Here is a 15,631-nt window from a genome sequence, read left to right on the forward strand (position 1 = left end):
TGGCAAAGACACTTCTAAAAGTTTGAGGAAAAACAGATATTGTGCATCTCCTTTTTGTACCGGAGGCCTCACACCGAAATTTCGTTGCCATAATATACCGATATGTTTTTGTGCAATGACAATGAAAGTCTAAGTCTAAGTCTCTAAGTAATCTCATTTAGTAATATAGCTGATTGGCGTCAAAATGGAAATTTTAGTGCTATGGTAAGGTACATCTCATTGAAATGTACAAAATGGTTGCCATGAATGACATGCTGTTTTACGTTGTAAGAGAGGAAAATGATGGATGTGCAGTGCATGTGACTCAGTTCTAGTTTCAACTGATCAAAAAATAACTAAATGAACCTGTTGGCACAAGAAAACCAAACCAACTCATGTCATGTCATCTTGACAAGATGCTACACTTCAAGGCATCAGTTAGTAAAACGTCAAAACCACGTTTAAGCAGTGTTTATCTCAAGAGCCAGATTCCGCACTTCAGCACCATGGTTTAACGCCGTCACACACATCGATGGCGCTGTTATCATTGTCAAAATGCTTCATTCAGCATATTTCTACTAAATACTAAGGGTCCTCACAAAGCCTGTTTTATGATAGATGTCCAGTATCCAAAGCACTTTATCACCCGAGTCCCAACTAACTTAGCAACTATGTCAATACATGGTGGTATTGTCACATCCTTGATCTTCTTGTGAGAACTAACAATCAAAATGACCTGAGAAAAGTTGAAGACAAATCTACACCTCTGAAGGTCAGCGCTGTTACAAGTGACAACACATATTCACCACAAACATCTACAGATTAAGCTACAGACACAGTTACACTTCTCGATCGTACATAATGTTATTAGTAGTGTTGGGAATTTAACGAGACAAAAAACTTAATTTAATTGAACAGTTTTCTTTCCAGACAACAGGGAACCTTTGTAAGTGCAGGTGTTCCTGGTCCAACAACTACAACAACTACAAACACAGAGTTTTTCCCTACACAATGGCAAGGGTTTCCACTACTCTGAATGTACTTGAAATTCTTATACAGATATTTTCAAGACATTAAAAGACCTTTAGTTCAAATAAAGTTATCCAAGAACTTGAATATAGCCACCGTGATTTATTGTCCTATTGTCAAACTGAAGCAAAATAAACAATATTTTGTTGTCATCATTTGATTCAGTAATATACCCAATTCGTTGAAATTGAAAAAATGTGGCTTCTTGTGGCAAATATTCTCATTAAACTGCGATTGGGATTAATTAATCACAAATTCTCTAATTACCTTGATCATTTTTTTAATTGAATCCCACCCCTAGTTATTCGACATTTACTTCCGATGCGTAGCTGAAGCACATATCCCAGTCCGATTATACAGTAGTCCAGCAAAAAATAAATAAAATAAATAAAAAAAAAACAAAACATGCTAGCTTAGTGGCGCTATTAACTGCATTATCCAGGTAGTGTTGTCTGCACTAAGAGAAATTCAGATTTCTCTCCAGTAGTCGGATTAAGCCGTTTAGATACATATATACATACATACATACATATTGAACTTAACAGTCCGGACTTGCGCAATTATTCGTTTTTCTGGGTTGTCATAAAACATGCTCATTTTTATTGTGGTCAACACATCATGAACAGTTTTATTCATTGAAAATGAGTTTATCCATATTTATGCCAGGAGCATTGTATGCAGACAGATCCAATGATCAGATCAATGACAAATCTGCATGAGTGGTGTAATATATGTGTATATGGCAATATCTGCGAAAGTGCTGCATGTTTGCTGCCTGCTGTACCTACTGTGTTGAAAAACAATGTTAATCTACTGAACCTTTGTAACAGAGTTTTTAAGAAAGTGATATTACCCTTCCTCACTGCCAGAAACACTTGCTGTTTTTGGAAACCAACCATTTTCATATGAGTTCATCTACCACAGTCCTGTGCTGCACACTCCATCAAACATACTGAAGAAACACATGAACCAGGTTTTAAAGTTGGAACGAATCCGTAATTGCAGAGCAGACATGCTGTCAGCCAACAAAACCTGCAGTACAATAACTCACACAAAAATTTGCACGGCTCCCTCAGTAATGATGCGCTCGCTGACAATAAGTCATGTATGGACCACAGTCGAATCTTTCAGCACAACAAATTTGTCACTACTCGCCATCTGCTCTCCACTCAACTCTTAAAGCTGGTCAACCTAAGTTAAACACTAGCATGAGCAGACACCATTTATCACCAGCTGCTTGTTCTACTGAGTGTGAGAAGTGCAAAGCTAAAACAAGGACTCTCATGGAATTCATGGTTGTAATAGAGCCAGCCTTTTTCGCTTGCTGAGGACCAATCCACCTGGCCATAGTATGCCTTCGTGCCGGTAGCAAGCTGTCAGATGTTGCTGGTGAATTTGGTATGTCTCACAGTGTCATCAGTGGACTTGTAGCAAGACACAGAACACCGGGCAGTGTTCGCGGCTGACCCAGGAATGGAGACCCATAAGCAAATGCAGTGCAATGATGACCAGTACCTCAGGACTTGACCTAAACCCATTGAGCACATCTGGTACCACCTGAAGCAGCACTTTGATGTCTGTACCCCTCCCCAATGTGGCTTGGCAGACCTGCGTGTAGCAATTGTGGAGGGGTGGAACACATTCACAACATCATGAGGCTAGTGAGGAGCATGAGACATCACTCTCACACTGTCATTGTGGCAAATGTTGAAAACACCCGCTATTGGTTTCTGACAGTTTGGGTTATCTTAGCTCGACGACAGCAACAGACAGATCTTTCCTATCGATTCACCGTTCCATTGCAACTGCATCATGAGGTTGAATGAATCTTCAATAGTCTTGCAACGAACTGATAAAGGAAGGAATAATCAGCATGGATAATGTCTTGGTTTTGGTTTGTCACACCACGTACTTCTCTTTCACTCCTTCTGATGAATATTTTGCACAAAGGGTTTCCTCGTCTGTGTCACTCTCATTCATGTTGATGTTCCTCTCCTCCTCTGACGTCTCCTCTTCTAGCGTCGCCTCGTCCTCCTCCGAGCTGTCCAGACATTCACCTTCTGCACTTTCCCCAGAGGAGCTGCCGTCATCTTCATCGTCCACTTCGTCATCTTCTTCTTCACTGGACGTAGACTCATAGCTGAGGCAACAAAGCATTAATATTCTCCTTCACAAAACTGCTAACTGAATCCTACAATTAATAGCTAAACAATATTAGACTACGTTCCCTCGTCTTAATACATTTTGACCAGTAGTACGAAAATAAGTAGCTATGTTGCTAAGGTGCTATATTCCTCTCCTCATTTTAATGATCATATCTTTTTTACCTTGAGCTTTGAGCTGTCAGACATTCAGACATATACTTCTGTAATAAAAATTAATGTTAGCAATATGGGTTCCTTGTTACCCTCCATTGAGGATGCCAACAAACTGCAGGCTCTTTTTGCTGCCATTCTCTCCTGAGCAACTTCCATCTTTCCTCTTCATGATTGACTTCAGCAATCCTGGGGATGGAGAGAGTAAGGAAGACTTAATAAAATATATACAATTCAAAACAGACATGACAACAACTTTTAGCGTTTCTTATCAGGGGGAGTCACAGACGGTTATCCTCATGAACCAGTCCAAATCATCTTCTCACATCTACCCTCTTGTTCACCTCAGTAACCACATACATGGACCTCAATGGTCTTCTCCTGGTATCATCTTCACCAACATATCCAGTTAAAACAGTAACTCGTCTTCCTTATCTGATGATCAACCAGCAGAAGTCCAAATTCTGTATGTGTCCTGTTGGCTGACAACACGAGATGGCTGTGGTAACGTGGCTGTGTTATCGTCATCAGTCGTAGTATATTTAAAGGCTTTTTCACAACATCTCTCTGAAGTCAATGAAATAAAACTGTGACCATTGTGAGTTTGGATTGCAAAGACGTGCAATTTGAAAATTGCGAAGAAGCCAGAATCAATTTCTATTCCACATACAGGACAATTCTTGCAATGCTGACTTGTAAAACGCCTCCATTCAGTCTGATCACTTCAACATCAAGGTTGTTGTCATTTTAAAACTGACCTAACTACATGATTCCACTTGCTACACAGAATAGCCGCTTGCCTTAGTCACTCCAAAGGCACTAGACATGTACAGCATAAAATTAATGGGAGGTAAATCCACAAGGTGTTACAAATATAATCTTGTCCTCTCAGCCCAACACAAAGATGTGCAGAGGTGTGTTCACAGACTTCAGATCTCAATTTGTAATTGACTCAAACTCACCAGGCTTTACAGTACTAGTTGGTGGCTTGTCTCCTGGTTCTGTCTCAACCCCCTCGGCTGTGGTGACCATTTCCACAGATGAGACTTTGTAATCAGTGACGGTCAACTGTCTTGTCTTCACAACCTTGAGTTCCTTGCTCTTTTCTTCCCTCAAACATGGACATCCTGTGGTCACCATTTGGACACAGACTGGTTCTGTATTTGGTGGTGGATCATCTGTCTGGGTGCACTGGTCAACAAAGTCCACCAAAAGACCTACACACACATCTCTTACCTCGGGATAACATAAAATAGCCACGTCTTTTAGTGTAGGTGTCTCTGTGCTTAACAAGACTTCCTTTCTATCAGGTTTTGCCATAACCCCCTTCTCAAATGTGACTTTGGTGGTCTGCTCTTTAATCCGGACTCTCAAGATTCCAAGATCTCTGTCGGCCTCACTGAGCCGGTCCTCCAGTGCAACTATAGACTCTTGCTGGAATTTGATAGTGTCCTGTAAGGCGTCCATCTCTCGCTGCGTCTCTGACGAAACCCTGGGCAGTGGCTCCGTCACCCAAACTCCAACTTCCTCACTTTCAACTTTGGTCTGTGATGAAGCCTCCTGAACTGGAAAGGGTTCTGTTCCAGTACTCTGCTCACAAACACTGATCTGGGTGCCCACAGAGGAGTCTTTGAGGCCACAGCTGTAGTAGAAGACAATAGAGTCCATGGGTTTGTCTTCCCCAACTGCCACACATTTCACCAATGATGCCTGAACCTTAGGTCTGGGTGAAACGTTAGGCGACTGGTCTGCTATGACTGTCTCTTCAAATTTCTCTGCCAGCATCTTTAGCTCACTGGACTTCATTAAACCTTTGTGACCTGGCGATGTTGGAGAAGATAATCGACCCTGGAAATAAATGTCTGTGGTCTGAGAGGAGGTTTCAGTGGGCTGTTTCTGCTGCTGCATCTGGATAGTATCTTGCTTCTTCAGGGCTGACAGCAGCATGGCCTTCTCTGCCCGAAGCATAGCCACCTCCTTCTCCAGAGCGGGGACCCCTTTCACTCGCTCTTCCATCTCCTTCAGCTGCTTTAAGGCTGTGGCCATCTGCTCCCGAACTGTCTGAAGCTGGCTTGGTGGAATTGGAGTCACTGATGTGCAAGTAGCCGGGGTGCTGCGCCCAGAGTGACCCGGACTGGATTTGGTCCAGTTCGTGTGGGCAGATTGAAGTATCTTTGGAGGATCTGCCAACTGTAACTGTGCACCATTTTGGTTACCCTGCTCCTGCTGTAGACGACGGCTGGTCTCCAGAAGGGTGCGCTCCACCCTAGGATTGCGCAGTGGTAGTGGTGGAGGCACTTTGGCTGCAGTTGACAGTGGAGGAACATTGGAGAGGGTCACCGGAGACAGGGAGAACACTTCACTGGGCGCTGACCCCAGGCGGTTACGTGGTGGAGGAGGTGGAGGTGCCCTTCCATCCTCACTAGCGGGTGAGGCCAGGGACTCCGTGGACATCCAGCTGTTGTTCCGCCCACCAACACTAGCACTCCTCTGGGACAGTTTTGCAGGACGACCACCGCGACGGACAAAAGCAGGGATCTGCCTAATGTTGTGCCCGCTTTCTATCTCTTCCACATACTTAAGGAAGTCCAAATCTAGCTGGAATCCATACGGTGTTTTGACGGAGTAGGAACACTGTTGGTCAGTCTCCTCCGGATTTGAACAGATGAATGGAGAACCCAAATCTGTACAACAAGATAACAGGAGAAAAATCACTTAGATCTATGCATGTAACTAAAGACGAGCGATGCGGGGGAAAAGAACATAATGAGAAGATTTGCAATTCTGGCGAAAGTGATGAAGTCACAATAAATACATTGTCATTCTATTACATGTGTCACACTACATTCTGTCTTGAAAGCTCAACAGTTTTGTGATGTGCTCCTCAACATCATCCTTGGTTTATGTTGAAATACAGTAAAGTAAGTTTAGAGATGGGCAATTCAATGTTTCAGGGCTCTTGTAGAACCCAGGTCTCAGGTCAGGTCTCTCACATTCTGTGTTCTGCCAGTTTTACTTTGGAATGTGTGAGATCGCAAGTGGTGGGAGACGTTTATAGCATTGTTGTGGGGTGATGCGGTGGAAAACATTTCCAGTAATATCATCTTTTTTGGGGGGTCAAGGCTGGGGGCGGCTTTTGCGTGAGGTGGCAGCGCTACACCCTGCATGATGATATAATCCAAGCCGAACAACCAGAAAACTTATTGGACAACTCTATCAAACAAAACCATCACTGACTCAAACTCTCATTATAGCACAAATGTCATTATTGAGAGTTTTTTTTCTATAAAAAAGTTTAAGGCTATTATAATGAGTCATTCTCCAGTAGGGACTGTTTTCAGCTATAAATCATGTACAGTTTCGTTATCACCTATTCCTTTGAGCAAATCAAGAAATCCAATGAAAAGCTTCAATTTACAGTTGTTTTCTTGGAAGCGATGAAACACTTACACTCCAATCAGAACCTAGTCCTCTTTGATTCCACATTGTAATTCGAAAATAAGGTAATGTAAGGTAGACATGACACTGATAAACCCACAAAGACAAATCAAATGCCAAATATTTTCTAATTGTGATTCTAAAATAAGCATTTTCTTCATGCTTGTGCACCATGTTAAGATGATTTGAGACTTTGATGATTTAATCTCACATTACAACAATGTACATACATACATCAATATTGTGTCTTACCAGACAGATTGGGGTTAACTTGCACTGATTGGGTCATCTTGCAAGAGAGGAATCTTCCAGCACACTAGGCATCAAATTTGCACCTCCCTGGAAAGACAAATTATGTCAAGGATGCTTATGTTGCGAGTGATAAGGAAGAAAAACAGACACATAGTGTTGTTTTAAAATATAGGTTATTTCATGACCTGTTACACATGTCACACCTTGTCATTAATCACCAGCCAGATCACACACTTCTAACATTTGAATTGGTACAACTTTAGACATAAACAAGAGGAAAAGCTTTAGAAGTGGATGCAGGCTTGACAGAAGGCACCAAGGAGCTGTTACAGCTTGTTTGTTCAGATAGTGAACTCAGCAGAGAGGATGAAATCTCTGAGGTAAATATGTTTTATTGCATCCATCTGTCTGCATGCCATTTACTTTTCACCTGGCATTGGTGACGATCCGAATGCTGGCTAAACATGTAGCTTTCTCTATAACATTGCATAGCTAGTACAGGAAAAAAAAAACAAACAAACAAACAAAAAAAAAAAATATATATATATATATAATATATATATATATATATATATATATATATATATATATATATATATATATATATATATATATATATATATATATATATATATATAATTATTATTATCTTTTTTTCACTTTTAGGACTTTTGTACACTTACAGAACTAGTTTTGTTGCACTGAACAGGAACTTGCAAACCAGTCTCAGAAATACATATGGAATCACAATAAAGTTATATGATATCACAATATTAAAGTAAATATTGTGATATCATATTTTTGCCACATCTCCCACCCCTACTCTGGCACCAAAATGTCAGAATATTAGTGACTGTATAATGCCCTACTTGTAGTGTCATCACACAAGTTTCCATGAAAAGAGCGTTTCCGCCTGGGGATTTAGCCGAATATGATTGAAATTCGCCGACACTTCTGCAGTCGTACGTTGGCCATTGTGGGCACCATATTTGTTTACCGGTTTGTCTCACGTTATCCACATCTCGCGCGTCGCACTCGCTGCATGGAAGCACGCTGTTATTGATGTCATGTGTGACGCTGATGACTGAAGGAAACCGCAGATAAGTTCGAAACTTTAAAAAATTGTTTGCAAAACTAACTCACAGATTCTTAATCTGAGGAGTGTTTTGGTGTTTTTCTGGCACAAAGCTCGCTTCCCAGTGCCATGCAGAGAGTTGCACTTAGATAATAGGGAACTTAATATCATCAGTAAATTATTTGACCCACACACAGTCTGTTATTGATTCGAGGCAGACCTACTAGAGAGCAGTATACTAAGCCCACAGAAAATATGCCAGCAAAATGCCTGTTGCAAAATGCCAAAATACCTGCCTTACAAACCCACTTTCATGAAGTCATTCATTTGGTTTGAAAACACACACAGACGTGTTTCCCACAGCCTCAGGCACATTCTTACCACATGCAGTTGCAACACGCCAGGCTCTTCCAGCCAGCTGACTACCTATTAACCTATGAATACATTACATTCACACAAGAGCATTATCCGTTCACTCACACAGATTCTAATTTGTTGTTTCATGACTGCACATTGACTTGTGTAAATCCAATTTTAATGGTTTTAAGGAGCGTACAGACCAAAGAGACAATGACGTGTTGCCTTTGATTAGGTCTGCCTCTTATGCCATTGCACTATATATATATATATATATATATATATATATATATATATATATATATAGGAAGGAAATACATCTGGCGATATTCACATCGACAATATATATATTTGTATATATATATATATATATATATATATCTTCGATGTGAATATCGCCAAATGTACTTCCTTCGCAGTCCTTCCATACGCGTTTACTTTGCTATTCCTCCTCGTTTCCGTTTTCCTGTCTCTACTCCACCTTGACAAGCACGCGCAGCTGGCGCTCATTCCCGCTGATTCTCCCTGCGTGGACATAAGCTTCCCAACGCCATCTGCGTGTGCCGGATTGTAGCGTCTCGTTCGTCCAGGTAATAGCTTCCTCAAGATTTCCAGGTTCTTGCTCCTAACCCTGTTGAATTCCTAAATTCTCTGCGCGCTCGAATCCCTATTTCAGCCGTAGCTCTCTCCCTTTGCTCTTCTTAGTTTAGTTTTCTCCGTTCTCTCTCCTAGTAAAACTCAGTACGGGTGTGAGCAATTTTACCCCGCTCACTCCATTGTTCCGTAAAGTTTAACCCTCGCGTGCATGTGTGTAATCACCACCATCGAGCGCTTTAAGTTTGTCGCCACCGCGTTGAGCTTAAATCGTCGTCACGGTCTCATCGAGTTCATGAATGCGAGTCCAATGCAGTGAGTGTGCCGCGTGTTTGTCGAAATTATCATGAGATGCAGAATTGTCATCGTGGATATTGTTTTTGGTAGTTTATCAAGTACTTATCGTACTCGATAAACTACCAACCCATCTGCAATGCTTATAACGCCTTCCTTCAAGCAGCACTGGGACTGACCACTTGATGGTTCATCTTGCTCCCAGTTAGAAACAGAGATTGAAGCTTGCAAAGCTTGTAGTGAGGAGCATGAAGATCTGGACAAGTGAAGCTGTAGAGTAGCTGTAGACTTGTATGGAGACCACAGACTGGGAGATGTTCAGGACTGCTACCAATAATCTGCGCAAGAATACAGACACTGTGACTTCATGGATCAAATACTGAGCAGAGTGCATTGTTCCAACGCGCACCAAGGTGACTTATGTAAATGACAAACCTTGGTTCACAGCGAAACTCAGCAAGACTAGACAGGAGAAAGAGGCAGCTTGCAAGAGTGGGGACAGGAACTGCTACAAAGATGAAGTATCTGTTTCGGAGGGAGCTAAAAAAAAAGCTCAGGCCATATGTTCAGATAAACTTTGGCAGCAGTTTTCGGCCAATGACTCTGCTGCAGTGTAGAGAGGGCTCAAAGTAGTCACAAACTAAAGAACACGTACACACCCCATTCTGAACAACATCGCTCTGGCACACGTCTTGAACGTCTATTACCGTTGTTTCAAACAGCCATCTTGCCCCAACACCTCTGTGAACTCTCTAGCCGCCGCTTCCACTTCATAACAAAGGACTCTGGTGTCAGGGTCCCGTTCGTCGACTTCAGCTTTGTTTTGAATGCAATTCTCCTGGCTCAGCTTCAAGACAAGCTTTATCAGCTCGACATTGTCTAACTCCCTCTGCAGGTGGATTATGGACTTCCTGACTGGCTGGAGCCAGTATGTGTGGCTGGGGACCACTGTGTCAGATAGGAGGGAGGAGGACCGCCTGGTGCTTTCACAACAACCTGAAGCTGAACACCCATAAAACAGTGGAGATGATCGTGGACCTCAGAAGAGTCACAGTAGACATGCTGGTTCAGTTCTACACCGCCATCAACGAGTATATCCTCAATCTTCTCTATCACCATGTAGTACTGCAGCGGCACCTCCAGGGTCCATTCTGCTGAGAAGGTGATCGGTTTCAGACTGCCACCTCTTCATGACCCTCCAGGACCCAGAGACATACAGGTCGGGTCAGAACCGACCCTTCTCAACCTAGCCATGGAATGTTTGTCCCTCTTCCCCTGGCAGGTGGCTACAGTCAATCTAGACCAGAACAGTTTTTCCCCCTCGGCCGTCTGATCAATTCGTGTACAGCCATTATTGTTAGTTGTTTATTTATCAATTACTTCTATCATTATAACTGATTCTTTTTTTTTTTTTTGTAAATTTTGTTGGTGGGATGATCAGTCACATTGGCAATAAAGCTGATTCTGCTTCTGATTCATTTCAAATATTCCAAAGTTCATTTCGAAAGACATTTCGATTACAATGGCACAAAATACCGACGTCCAGTTCTTCAAGCCCTGGAGGACATGACCTCAACTTCTTTATGTTTATTATCCAAATACTGTTGTTAGTGGAAAAAAAACCCTCCACAACTCTGTCCAGTTTGTTTCACAGCTCGCCCTGTGATCACACATGACACCTGTTCACGTGCATGCATGCAGACAGAGCAGCAGACAGACAGGTATGCACTCAAGCGTTGAATATCTTCTCTCTGATTAGATGATAGACATGAAATAACAGACTTCATTCTGCATTCCTTCTCTCTCTGAAGACCTTAATTCCCTACCAGCAAAGGGCCACATTGTCCAACATGCACACACCTGGTGTGTTTAAAACAACATCACATAAAAAGATCGGAATGCAGAGCAGAAACAACTGCAACCATACAACACAATGACGAGTGAACTCCACTCAATCTCTGAAGTGTTGGGGACACTCTAAGGCACTGTCACTGCAGAGGCCAAACAGCAGGTCTCGATGAAAGCATTTGTTCAACATGACCCCATGTAACACCCACCAGTGAGGATGTAAAGACGCTGGAGTTTGGATAAATCCATCCCATACTTCTCAGTTTGTGTAGGGACCCAGAATAAATTTAGGAAGACCAATATCCCCTCATTTTTCAGATGTGATGGTGATTTAACAATTTGCATCATTCACATTGGGGAAGGGACGTGTGAAATTTTAAAATAAAAAAGGTAGCAATAAAAGCATTTCAATTGTCTTTGAATTGTATAGATAAATATAATTTGTTAAACTGAATAATGAACTGGAAAACATTCAAAATATATTTCTAGAATCCTTGAATAAGTAAGTAAACCAAGTCTTGTCATTGAAGTCATATTATGCTATTGAATGTACTGGACATCAAAGCAGCATACCCAAAACAGCCGTATGATACTTTCATACTTAAAACACTAATAAGACAAGAATAGACTTCATCCAAGAAACACACTTAAGTGATGAAGAAGCAAAAAAAGCAAAAATGAATAAAATGGATGGACATGTGTTTCACAGTTTATTTTCAAGTGCCTGCGATGGTGTAATGATTCTCATTATTGAAATAGGGCTGGGTTAAACGATTATTTTTGTAATCGATTAATCTAGAAAATATTTTTTCGATTCATCAATTAATCTAACGGCTCATTTTTAAATCCGATTCGATTCGATTTCCATTTGATTATCGATTATCTCCTCATAATTTGACCCATATAGCAATTAATGCTAATTTATCTCCATGAATAAAACACAAATTTCTTCTTTCCAACATGTTTTTATTATGGAATGGAATTCTATAATAAAAAATAATAAAATAAAACTTTCTTTCAATAAATAAAACGGCAAAAAACACAATCTGAACCAAAATCTTATCAACATAAAATAAATAAAAAATAACAGCAGCAGTGACAGCTGCAATTTACAAAACAACACAATGTGTGACAGCAGCAACTTAGCCTAATCATTTAAATCTGTGAAATCATCAAAAGGATGCTCTCAGAAAGTGCAGTAGCCTCCTGGGGATGCAGGGTTTTTTTTTTTTTCGTCTGATGGTAGTCTTAACTTTTCTGCTTATCCCTGTCCCTGAAAACATAAATCACAAACACAGTGCATAGGTTAATAAAAATATATATTTCTAAATGATATGCCCATGTCAATAAAGTATAATAATAATAATACATCAACCTAAAAGTTGAAAGTAAGAAAACAACAATGAATGTTGTATTTTAAAAAAAGACAGACAAAGAAATAAAAAATAAAAAAATAGCGTGGTGTGTTCATCCAGCGGCCCAATTTAGCTTCTCCTCATCTTCCTTATCTGAGAAGGTGCAGCCCTCAAGACGTGCTTTCACAGAAAGATGTGATTTGTATAAAAAAGACAGCTAATAATGGGAGCTGGTTGCTGCATTTCATGTTGGTTTTGAGGAGGGACTGCTGTTCATGTCCGCTTCTTTTCCACATTCGATGATTCAGGAGGAATTAGGTGTGTGCGTGTTAAAGTGGTCACGTGTTCTGTGTGTGCGAGGCTGAAGCACAAGTTATGTGGTGCCGTTTGGATGAATGACGGGGTTAATCATTGCAAACAAGGAAAGAAAAAAAGTTGAAAACTTACGGTGTCCTCTCCTCCACACAAGCAGCTCCCGGGTGCCTCCTCTTAAGGTGCTGGTGCATCGCGGTAGTTGCTTTTATGGTATGCCATCTCTATTTTGCACAGGTCACAGACCATGGAATCGTTACCTTTAGGTGTAAAGTACTGCCATACTTTTGACATCTTATTATGAGATCTTTTCTTCTCCCCCGACTCGCTACTACTCGATGCCGCGGCCGCCGCCATTTTTTGATTCTGAGTGATCGCATCAACGTGCAGTTTTCGCGTCGACGTATTTTTTCGTCGTCCCAGCCCTAAATTGAAAATAGTATTAGTTTTATTAAAAGAAGTTAAACATGAAGGAGGGCAGATGATATGTGTACAAGCTCTAATTGGAGGACTATGAGTGACACTATGCAACATATATGCGCCTAACAAAGAGGACCCACATTTTTTTCATGAAACAAAGTAATAGGTGACATGGGTGGAGAAATAATAATGGCAGGTGATATTAATGAAGTGATGGATCCCATGCTGGACAAAAGTTGCCCCAAAAAATTGCAGATGACAAAGAACAGAGAAGCCATCCAGATGATGAAAGAACGTGGATCTTACAGATATCTGGAGACTTATTAACTTCAGTGAGAAGGAATATACATTTTTCTCCCATAGTCACAAAACACATTCAAGAACTGACTATTTTTTTATTGGACAACCTTAAGTAAACTGTATAATAGAATGTAGCATTGGAGCAATTGTCATTACTCATCATGCTGCTGTAGAACTAGAATGTGGAAGAGAAAAAGAACAACAGATGGAGAATGGACACCTCACTTCTTCAGGATGCTTCATTTGCAATTGAATTGGATAAAGATGGAAAAATATGGTTTATATAATGTGTGCTCAACTGATAAAGCGACAGAGCTGGCGTACATTTGGTAATCTGACTCTCCCGGATATCAACTCCTCAATGCCAGCTTGTGACGCCAGATGGTTACTTCACATTCCTACGGTAAACTCTCCCAAAACTCCACTCTCTCGCTAGGCTTCCGGTCGATCCGCATGTGAGTATTTTGAACTCACTTTTTTTGTTTTCTCATAGATATAGCTATTTCCTCGTGTGTGTGTGTGTGTGTTTTCCCCGTTTGTTAGGCTTGATTATAATTCGGATTTTTTTTAGTTCCAGGTTTTCCCCAGCCCTTACGCGTAGTTCCCAGTTCGTGTTCTGGTTGCAGCGCTTTTTGTTCTTCGTTCCTATTCCTCTGTGTTTTATCTCGTCATTGTTTATTAAATTCTTAATTTAATCTCATCTCTGAGCCTTCTGTCCACCAGTCCACATTGCACCTGGGTCTAACCACAGACAGCCATGACACTATATTTTGCATTTCTTTGGATTACCAAAAAGTTGTCCAAAAAGAACAGCATCTCAGTTTTATTAAAGATGTGTTTAGTGGTGAATGTACAAATGCGAAGCTTTTATGGGAACAAGATCTTGAAATGGAGTTTGATAAGGCAAAGTGTGAGAAAAATAATCATCATCATCATGATCTGCTTTTATTTTGTTTCCTTGACTCCCGTCTTGTTTCTCCCTCCTTCCTTCTTGTTTTGTGTCTGGAGCCAATCGTGCCCTAATCACCTGAGTTTAGGAACACCTGCACTCCAGCAACGTGTGCCAGATCGACTCCATTTGTCCCACCTGTAATTCCCTCTGTTCGCTTGCTCCCTATCCTTCGTATATTTATCCGTTGTTGAATTGTCTTCTGTTCACCTTTTTTCTAAAGCCTCGTGCTCTGAGTTTTTTATTTTATGTTTTGTATCTTGTGTTTTATTGTTCATTGTGTGTTCTCTCTTTTTACAAACTCTGCTTGCATTCATACTCCCGGTTCGGTGACGCTTTGGATTTGATTTTGTTTTCTTCTCCCGGTTCGGTGACGCCTTTTCTTGTAAGGAATTCAAGATGGCGCCGACGAAGGCTGGCATGGAATTACCGTGCTTGTTATTTTGTTTATTTTTGTGTTTTGATGGAGCATCTGCGTGTTCGTACACACGAGATCAGTTGATGAACATCAGGGCTATGACTCCGTTTGACTTACTACCAGTATTTTTGGTGTCAGTTGCGGAGTTAGTTCATCTTTTGGCGGGGCGGAAGAAACTGAGGAGGAGAGGGAAACGTGCCGGTGCGCTCGTTCGCCTTCGTCGAAGAGGATCGCGCACTCCACTTCCCGGGATAATCCTCTCCAACGTCCGCTCGCTCAGCAATAAGATGGATGAATTGGCGCTGATGTTGAGACGGAACAGAGACTTCTCCTCCTCTTGTGTTTTGTGTTTCACGGAGACGTGGTTGAGCGATCTCATCCCGGACACTGCGCTTCATCTGGAGGGTTTCCAGCTTCACCGCGCGGACCGGGTTCCGGAGCTCACCGGCAAAACCAAAGGCGGAGGACTGTGTTTCTACATCTGCTCTCCCTCTCTGGAATGTCTGATCGTGAACTGTAAGCCGTTTTACTCCCCACGTGAGTTCGCTTCATTCATTCTGGCTGCCGTGTATATCCCGCCCAGCGCGGATGTACGTGAGGCTCAGAGTGCGCTCGCGGATCAGGTCCTGCATGTGGAGCGAACTTTCCCGGACTCTCCTGTGATTGTGCTTGGTGACTTCAACAAGGCAAATCTGA

General features: G+C 41.6%; 1 protein-coding gene across 5 annotated transcripts in view; it reads right to left on the minus strand.

Moving 5' to 3' along the window:
• Positions 1-15,631, minus strand: part of kank3 (KN motif and ankyrin repeat domains 3) — a 50,485-nt gene that overhangs the window by 10,319 nt on the left and 24,535 nt on the right. For 4 of the 5 annotated variants that reach the window (XM_053882981.1, XM_053883015.1, XM_053882990.1 and 1 more), the window contains exons 2-5: positions 7,014-7,100; positions 4,286-6,007; positions 3,416-3,512; positions 2,921-3,148 (exon numbers count right to left, since the gene is read on the minus strand). In XM_053882981.1, the coding sequence (XP_053738956.1) occupies positions 2,921-3,148; positions 3,416-3,512; positions 4,286-6,007; positions 7,014-7,050 (2,084 nt within the window). In that variant the 5' untranslated portion in view covers positions 7,051-7,100. Of the gene's footprint in view, positions 1-2,920; positions 3,149-3,415; positions 3,513-4,285; positions 6,008-7,013; positions 7,101-9,512; positions 9,534-15,631 lie in introns of those variants that run through there. The other variant, XM_053883008.1, reaches the window with a different exon arrangement.

Source organism: Synchiropus splendidus, chromosome 1, assembly GCF_027744825.2.
Source record: "Synchiropus splendidus isolate RoL2022-P1 chromosome 1, RoL_Sspl_1.0, whole genome shotgun sequence".
In the NCBI taxonomy this organism is placed as follows: domain Eukaryota; kingdom Metazoa; phylum Chordata; class Actinopteri; order Syngnathiformes; family Callionymidae; genus Synchiropus; species Synchiropus splendidus.